This window comes from Anoplopoma fimbria, chromosome 24, assembly GCF_027596085.1.
Source record: "Anoplopoma fimbria isolate UVic2021 breed Golden Eagle Sablefish chromosome 24, Afim_UVic_2022, whole genome shotgun sequence".
NCBI lineage: Eukaryota > Metazoa > Chordata > Actinopteri > Perciformes > Anoplopomatidae > Anoplopoma > Anoplopoma fimbria.
This window is the reverse complement of record NC_072472.1, coordinates 21734839-21744559: the sequence shown is the minus strand read 5'-3', so window position 1 is coordinate 21744559 and position 9721 is coordinate 21734839. Positions and strand designations below refer to the sequence as shown.

General features: G+C 40.7%; 1 protein-coding gene across 1 annotated transcript; it reads left to right on the top strand.

Moving 5' to 3' along the window:
* The first annotated feature begins 258 nt into the window (after positions 1-258).
* On the top strand, positions 259-9246 carry samsn1b (SAM domain, SH3 domain and nuclear localisation signals 1b). The gene is made up of 9 exons (XM_054625227.1): positions 259-285; positions 1091-1226; positions 1308-1717; positions 4339-4464; positions 6783-6912; positions 7142-7293; positions 8243-8443; positions 8545-8695; positions 9053-9246. The coding sequence occupies exons 1-9, from the start codon at positions 259-261 to the stop codon at positions 9244-9246; spliced, it is 1527 nt and encodes a 508-aa protein (XP_054481202.1).
* Positions 9247-9721: the final 475 nt, after the last annotated feature.

Below are 9721 nucleotides of genomic sequence, written 5' to 3'. Positions count from 1 at the left end.
ATGTAAACTCGCTTAAAATGTTTGTGTGGTACAGACAGAGGTTACAGAGGTTGAAAGTGAGTCTATAATAGGAAGGTCATTTGTGTGTCAGCCAAATCCGATCCATGGTTCACTTTGATCTGCTTTGTAATCTTGAATCTCCTTTTAAATCTGCCCTGTGTTCTTCTGGATTTAGTACTGTTTGGTGCCTTTCATGCCAACAGCTGATAGTTGAGAGGGGGACAGGACAGCAATCTCTCCCCCACAACAGAGAACAAAATGATAGGGCTGTGCCAGTGTGATAAGGTGACTTTTTCTCTGAGCTTGGCCTTGACTTTAATGTTAAGGCATGGCACATTTTAGTGGTGGAAATAGAAAATACTCTATTACAAGTACTGCACTCAAAGTGTTACTAAGGTAACAGTACAGAGGTGTTATCAGCCAAACAAACTTGAAAAATGTTTAAGTGTCCCCTGAGACTGATATATTATATTATATATATATATTATATAATATAAAATAAGAATCTTAGTTTTTTCATTAACTTTGAATGAGCTTTTTATTTATTTACATACAGAGCGGGTTCTATTCACAAAGCCGCCGATTTACTACTGAGGCCTAGAACGGACAAACCAAACACTGATAGCTCGATAGAGTTGGCCACCCAACTACATGCCAACTTCCTGAGGGTTGTAATGTCCAAAATATACAGTCACAGGCAGAGGCGCCTCTAAACTTTGTGTAGTTGACACGCACATTGAGGCCTTGTCTGAGACCAGAAACGCCAACCAATTATCTTAAAGAGACAGGCACTAAAACGGAGCGTTTCAGACAGAGAGTGAATACAGGTATATTCCAACAGACAGTGTGAGTAAAATAATGTGTTTTTCTAACATAAAGCATGTAAATATGTTTTAGTAGAAACCTAAAATACAAATATGAACCTGAAAATATGCATGATGTGTCTCCTTTATTACTGATGCATCAATGTTTAAGCTAAGCAGCACTTTACCGTTGAGATGGAGCTAGTTTTTTTTTTACTACATTACATTTGGTTAGTGCAGAATGTGTGTACACTGCATTGAATGCTCATATTGTTTCTCTATTGCAGGGCGCTGAAACTGCAGATGACACGGCAGAATCAATACACACCACAGGAAGACTAAAGAAGTTACAGAACCTGGTTCAAACAAAGAAGGCACATCAGAGTGGAGCTTGGAGAGAGAAGAGGACCTCTGAGAATAACGGTGAGTCATTGTGTATGATGTTCTTCAACCTGCTCAAGAAGCTGCGTTGAATCAATATCAGTAACTTCTGCTAATCTTCAGATCATGTGGCAGATGTGTTGAGTAACAACAATCCAGTGCTAACCTGCATCGGCCTGGGGAAGAGAGCAGAGAAGAAGCCCTCCATGACCAATCCATCACCACAGCAGCAACAACAACAGCTGGCCAGAGATGTCCACGAAGATTCAGAAGGGGAAGCAGTTTGGAGTCCACAGCTTGGAAATTATCAGTGGTACCCATTTGAGTGTCCGCAGACCTGGACTCCCTTCTACCACACCTGTCGCCAGCCTCGACACGAGCCGTCGGTGTGCGGCGGCACCTTGTCGCTGCCCCGGACCACAGAATGGGATCGCTTCGAGAGTTTGATACAGGAACTGGACAGCAAACAGTCTCATCTGTCTCCTCCACAAATGATTCGCTCCATCACCGATCTGCAGCTCTCACAGGACCCAGTAAGATGTACCTTAGTGGCATTAACATCAGAAAATGAGATCAACTAAATAAACCAGTAGTGTTGTTGGTGCAAGTTTAACCACATAATCTAGCATCTTAAAAAGAATTGTTCTAATTATTGGTTAATCCCCTTATTTGCATTCTTCCCAAATAAAATGAGAAGATTTACACTCACATCTTTATGTTAAAGATAGCTTCATTAGTGAGTTTATAAATTCAATTAACATGTCATATCTTGTTTGTTTCATGCATTCCAGAACCTGTGTGTAAAAACGACCAGTTGCGCTTTACAGTCTTAACAGTTATGTGCTGGACTATTCTAACTCTTTGGAGTCTTCCGGACAAGAAATAACCTGCACATGATCGCCATGAAAAACTGGATTGTTGTTATAACACTCAAATTCTCATATGGATTAAATAAAACAAGATACAACATGTTAATTAATGAGCTTTAGCATTCATTAAAACCCCTATTGCCCCATCTAGAGCCAGTGTTTGGTTTGTCCCTTCGGGGCTACTGTAGAAACATGGTGGTGCCACATGGCCGGCTCTGAGAGGAGGACCCGCTTAATATATAGATATGAAGGGCTCATTCTAAGCTAACAATAACACAAGAATTTTTTTAATTACACAATAAGAAAAAACATGTTTATAATAATAATTTTATATGGCATTTATGTTGATAGATCCCCCTAAATGCTACACACTGGCCCTTTAAGTGGCTTTCTCTTAGTTTCCATTGTCCTTTCACTCCATCTGGTTATTGCTACAAATCTTTATTTTAGTGTCAACAGTTCATCCTGTTGAGGTTTGGTGGAATAGAGCAGAACAACACATTTCATGTGTCTGACCTTGATGGAGAAAGAGGACGTTTTCAAACTAATAGACGCTAACAACATTGTTTGCTTACAATATTTGTGAAACTTGTTTTGTACGATACAGCAGAAACCGACATGAAGCTACAGTCTACGATGTCTCTCTGTTGCAGCCTGCTCCCAGATGATCTCTACAGTATCATTAAAGTGGGCTTTGCATAGCCTGACTTTCTAATTTCACCTCACAGCTCTTTGGGGAACATTTAGACTAACTTAACTGTAATTAAAATTTCCAGCTAATACTTGTTTCTTTTTGTTTCATTTCAGGTATTCTGAACCTCTTGAAGATTAGTTTCTTTTTCAGCCTAAAGCACAGCTAATGCAGCATATATTGCTTTTTAATAACACCCAAAAAATATGATAACAAAACTGTGGTTTAAGTGTGCTGATAAAGAAGTTCTCTTTAAATAACATGTAAATGTTGATATCCTGTAGTGTTTACAGGATGTTTGTGAAAGGCTCCTGCATGAAGGCATGAAGGATGCAGTGACAGGGCCAGTCCACTCTGTCAAGTCACATCGCTGGAGTATCTCAGCTTGGACTTGGCGACTTCAAATTTATAAGCCTCTCTCTAACAAAATATGTGGTTAAATTGCATTAAGGGAAGTGTAGGATCCAGAGTATTTGGAGCATGACCAGTACCAGGGACTTAGAGCCAGGATATCTCTGGCCTCTGCTGCTTCCATTTTGACAATTCTTTTATTAATCCATCTCTTGTGAGTCCCCCCATTGTTCTGGAAATACAACAGTAAATAGCAGCAGTACACTTTAACAAACAGCAATCACTAACCATCACAACTTGGAAAGAAAGGTTTTACAATCCACTATATAGCAAGATTGACTTAATACAGTACATGGCATCTACATACATGACTGTATTTTGGATTATGATCTGTTTTGGAATTTTGTTTCCATGAAAATGAGTCATAGTGGAATATCAGTTCACTAACGGTCAATGTTGGGCATGAGCCAAGGGTCAGTGTAACAGATGCTCTGTGGGCATTGCTGAATGACCGCTAAACTGAAGAGAATGGCAAACAAGTAAGGAATGGCTCATTGTCTCCCCTTAATGACGATTGTGTAGGAAAATATAAGAATATAGATGAGAGAATTATAAAATTAGCAGGTTGGAATACTTTGAACATACTGACAAAAATCTACAGTCAACCTCTCCCCCCCACATGATGCTGAGATTTTTTAAATAACAGTAAAAAGTACAAGATCAGCGCGACAAGATCACTCAAATACAATATAAAAAATACGTGTCTAAGAACTGCATGGTGGCCAGGGTTTAACCTAATTCAGAAAACAGAGGAATAAACAAACACTGTTTATGTTGTGGGGTCACACACACACACACACACACACACACACACACACACACACACACACACACACACACACACACACACACACACACACACACACACACACACACACACACACACACACACACACACACACACAGGCTGATAATGTGCCCATCTGTCACCAGTAAAACACACATGTTAATCTCTCTTTCATCCAAACAGTTGACCAGATTCCGGAGGTTTGATGCCTCCAGACAGCCCTGCCCTCTAATGAAACCACCGGATAATGGATGCTCTGTGGTAAGAGAACCAACATCCTCCACCCCATCTGCCAGTATGTCCATCTAGGAATTTTTACTTTAACGTCCTCCTCACCATGCCCAGCCAAATCGGATTTTTGGAGCCGTCTATTTACCCTCTGCTTTGTTTTCAAAGCTAAAGCAGGAGCAGAAAAGCGACTCAACCAAACCGAGGCTGCAGAGGAGGGACACGGAGACCTCATCACACAGTGACGGGAAGCACGGCGAGGCCTCACCTGAGAAAACGCTGACAGCCATCACTGTATGTCACGCACTCTGCACAGCTTTTATTAATGCGACCAGTTTTGGGTTCATGGCACCCTGCTATCGCTGTGCTTCACACCTAATGAAACAACATCTGTTACCCAGCAGACAGCTGTCACCCACACACCTGCTCTGCCACATAGCAAACTATCAATCAAACTACCGCTTGCCATATATCATCAGACAGGCTGTTAAAACTAGCGCTTAAAGCAGAACAGGGACTGACAGATCCAACACGCATCTGGATATTCTGCCACTTTATCTGGTTGGCCTGGTTAAAAAAAAAAAAGGACTACAGCTTTAAATTATGTGTTCACAACAGCTGGTGTGAACAGGGCAACAATGAAGGGACCCGAAACAGGGATGTATTTATTAAATCAAAGATGTTATGGGGCTGTGCAGCAAGTTTAGACAGAAGTTGAACTGACGGTTTATGTAATGAGAGGCTGACTAGGGAATGAAATGCAGGTGCAGCAGAGTGATGAGTGAAGTGGGGACAGGTGTGTAGATGGGTGGGGCAGTCAAGTGTTTGGGGAAGGGAGGGAAGTCTGAGGGCATCTGGAGGAAGGATGGGAAATGGCAATGAAGCAGCCATGTGGCTGTAGAGGAAGGACAGAGAGACTAATCATATATTCAGTTCATGTATGATCGGTTACCTAGACCTCTAGGTATAATTAGGGTGAAAAACACAGGATGATAACTAATGTATGAGTCACAATGATAAAATTAATATAATAATTAATTATAATAATTAATTATAATTCTTGTTTCTCACTGTAAAATCCATAAATGCATGTATTTACTAAACTTCATACACGTCACCTGCATTTAAAAAAAAAAAAGAAAAACCACCTGAAAGCTCAAGAGTACGACTTACATTTTTTTTGTCTTTCTTATTTTGTTAACAGTTTTTTGCAATTGCCAAGACACAAAAACCTTAACTTATGGCACAATCACAAAAGGCAAAAACACATGTAGCCTAACTGCAAACCAGCCATGCTGAACCATGAGCACACTCTTTTGAATGAGTGGTTGGAGGAGGCATATGACAGCAGGCCCTACTTCTAGATTGTTATATTTGTAAGGTAGAGGACTACGCCTATGTTTTCCGAAATAATCAGATCATATAGTAGTCATGCTAGCTGTGGGGCTATGGGGATAGCATTGTCTCTCAGTCAGTGTAGCAACATTTGCATCTGACTGCCAGTGTGTTTGGTTCCATTATTGTCATCATAGAAACGATCTATTAATTACTTACTAAGTCACTTTCTTAACAGTGATAAACAGGCATTCATGATACAACAGCATTAAGTCAGGCATTAAATCATTGCTCATTGTCATCACTGACGACATTAGTTATTTCTCTTAAGTAAAATGTTTTTTTACCTTTATAGGCCCTTTTTGAAGCAGCCATTTGACATGTCATAGCAGGATAAACACAATAACATGAATTAATGCCTAAATGGAACGGAGCCGTAATGAATGCTATCATCTACACCTGTGTTTACCCTGTGTTTACCCTGCATTTCAATGCATGTCAATGTCAATATGGCTGCTGTGAAAAGGCCTATGTTACTTCATTATAAGTACTTGCTTTGACTCAAAAATATAAAAAATATAAAAAAGATATCAGGAATTATTGATTCCCATTCAGCTACTAGCTGATACAACTGTAGCCATGGCAGTCACTGTGTTACATATGATCAGTGTGAACTGTGACCGATTGAGTTGTCCTTCAGAGCACTGAGGCTTATTTTAGAAACATGCAGGTGATACGTAATCAAACATACTATTCCCAGCCATCCCTCGCTTTAGAAGATCCTGCCCGACAATTTCTGAACCCAATCAAATCAAATCACATACTGTATTGCATAAACTGCATGCCTGTGCAGTTTAAGTGCAGATTATCCACAATCTCCCCACTTCAGAAAACGCACATGGACGTTGATGCAAACATGGTCCGTGGTGTGACACTCCCCCGTACAGGAAGAGGAAGTTAAAAGCTGAGTGCAGGTAGCTGGGGATTATTCCTGCCACACACCTCCTGTAGGTCTCAGCTATAAAAAGCCAGGCAACCCTTGCAGGATTAAATGTTTTGCTTGCCAGAAGAGCTGCGTGTCCCAGCATAAACCGGGACATTGAGCCGCTCCGTGTACATGAGAAATCAAACACGGCAGCTTTGGGACCTGACTCAGCTTTCTGCTTGGTTAGCTTCCCTCTTTTGTTTGCCTGTAGTGGAAGATAACGGATGACAGGGAACCTAAAGCATATAAGGCAGGATGAAAAATTTGACTTGTGGTGTTTTTTACTGTGCAGACTGGAAACACACAGAAAGATGAAGCAGAGAAGAGGGAAGCTGGTGGGCAACCATTTAGCAAAGGACACGGGCGGTCCAGTAACTCTGTGGAAAGCCTCTACAGCCTCAACAGTGGACAAAGTTCCTCAAGTAAGCACCTTCAGGTCCAGAGCCAAGTGTCCCCTTCACACCACTACCTGATGAATTATGCAACAATTGCTTGTTCAACCAGGTGTCCCGTTACTCCCCTTTAGATGCACTAATTTGTAGAGCAAAACCAACTACTGACAAATCAAAAAAACGGTTATTGACGTGTGGAATTCCTAATTATAAATAAAATGTATTATTAAACCGCCTTGTTTTTTCGGCTGTTCCCCAGGTGGCGTCACCAGTGGCTCAGGCTTCTCCAGTAACAGGGACAGTCTGAGGCTGGAGGACGATCTATTGTACACAAGACCGCTCTGTTGCAGAGCGAAAGTCCACACAGATTTTGTGCCAAGTCCATATGACACAGAATCCCTCAAACTTGAGGTAAGCAAGTATGGAAAGTAAACGAAAATTAAATAAGCTGACTTTAGGACTGCATTACTATTATTATTGTGTTATACTGGGGCTGGACAGCCACAGGCTTTAGGAAGACAATTAAAGGCCAAATATCTTTAGGATTAGCCATGGCAGCAGTACGGCTCAGGAATGGCAGTGTTCTGGTCGATCTGGTTGGTCCACCACTTTTGTCCAGACGTAAATTGACTCAACAGCATTTGACGGATGTATTGGATACATTTTATACTAAAAAGACTCTGGACATGTGGTTAACGTGTGGTTAACGTTTCAAATTCAAACAAAAACAAGGTTTAGACAAAGATAACAACACTTAGTAAGGTTAAAGAAAAACATCATGGTCTGGCTCAAAATAAAAACGTAAACTAATTCAAATGTAAATGTATCATAAGTACGGAAAAAATGTCTAAAACCTAACTTCAAAATGACTCAACAACACTATAGGCTATAATCCACTGTCTTGAACACAGGTATGCTGGGTGAAAGTCCTGTGATTGTTGGACCAATCCATCTCTCCAACTTCTGTTCAGTGGACTTATGGTCGTTATTATACCACTAAACTTTTATGCCGCATCACTTTAAGACTGTTCTGTTTACTGTCATTTGCTCTGTGTGTATCTGACTACCACACAGAATACCATAAATTAGTCATAATAATAAATGACCATATTACCCAAACATATCAGTCTCTATTTCTTCTTTGTGTCTGCTAACAGAAATATGAAAGCATTTAAGCAAATTATTTTCATAAAATTTTGAACTTGTATTTTTGTTTATTGTATTATTACAGTGAGGGCATTAAAAAGGTAGCTATAGCTAATTTGGTACAAAGCATCTCTTCTCTGTAGGAGATTCATGTGTTTTGAACCTGCCCCTTAGCCAAATAAATGCACTGAAACTAAACTAAACCTTCATCTAGGTGGGAGATGTGATCGACATAATCGCCAAGCCCCCCATGGGAATATGGACCGGCATGCTGAATGGCAGAACGGGAAATTTCAAGTTCATTTATGTGGATGTGCTAACAGAGGATGGCCCTCATACGCACATGGAAACACAAACCCACAGAGTGAGACAGAAATCAACTGTCAAGGAAGTGTTGAAGCGCCTCAGTATGGAGGTACTTCGGAGAATAATGCAGCAACAAACATCTTCTACAAGAGATTCCTGTTCCTTAAGCTTCTAAAAGGTGTTTTTTTTCCCCCCCACTTGCTTCCGCAGGAGCATTTCTCATCTCTACAGCTGAACGGTTACCAAACAGTGGACGACTTGATGAAGCTGAGGGAGCATCACCTGACGGAGCTGAATGTGACGGATCCAGGGCACAGGACTCGTCTGCTCGCTGCTGTCCACTCCCTGCAGCACCTGCACTGTGAGTAATGGGATATGCAAAAAAGGAGAGTGTTATCACGCACATTTTGTGACATGATGAAACCGTAAAATTATACGGTGAGACGTTAAGATTCATAAAGGTAAAAGCACCATTAACATTGCACCTAAAGCAGATAAGACTGGAAGGGTATCCGGGCCACAGCTAAAGAGGTTAAGGATAACAGGATAACCCCTAAAGAGCGTTGCTGAGAATAGAGCAGGACTCACAAGGATAGTAGCTGCTGACAGATAGCTGAGCCCTTATGCACAGGAAGAATAGCTGTAAAGGATTACTTACTGCTCATCTATACAACTCTGGGACAGAACGTCCAACCAACCCATGTTCTCTGCTTCACAGCGGACAGTCAGTTGGAAAACGAGGCCGGTCAGGGGGCCGAGACCCCCGGCGAGAACATGAAGGCAGATATGAACAACTGCCCAAGAGACTCCGGCTGCCACATGCCATCTGACAGTCCCGACAGCAGCACAGCGGACACAGACCTGCACTTTATCTCTGAATACCCAATGCCAGCCGAGACGGCAGCTTCTTGAGAATAATCAGATTTCTGTTTATTCCTTATGCTGGTTTTGAGACAATTTATGAATAAAAACCTGTTTTTATATGTCTTGGAACAGTGTATTTTCTCATCATATACAATAAAACCTTCATATTGAGTATTTAATTCAGCTAATTCACTACTGTATGCTATGTTTCCTGAAATAAAAGATTGTATTAATCTATATATTAATTCTTTTTAGTTTAATTATAATTTACTGTGGTCTGTAACAGACTTCAGAGAGAATCATCATGAAATGTTTAAATGCTCTCCATTTGTATGCAACATCACAGTCAAGGTGGTTAACTCCACTGAAAATAACAGACCATTCTGTGAAAAGTAGATTATTTTAGGTACTACAGATGTCTAGGACAGCATCTGACAGCTATTTCATTTTAAATTAATCTCTATTGATTTATAGAGATACATTTATAACATATATAAAATGTTCAATTATAAGGAGAGGGTTT

Excerpts from the sequence above, each read along its gene's own strand:
- samsn1b (XM_054625227.1), top strand. The coding sequence starts at position 259 with ATGATAGGGCTGTGCCAGTGTGATAAG. Across the intron at positions 4,465-6,782 it reads AAACGCTGACAGCCATCACT|ACTGGAAACACACAGAAAGA; the intron begins GTATGTCACGCA and ends TTTACTGTGCAG. Across the intron at positions 6,913-7,141 it reads CAGTGGACAAAGTTCCTCAA|GTGGCGTCACCAGTGGCTCA; the intron begins GTAAGCACCTTC and ends GCTGTTCCCCAG.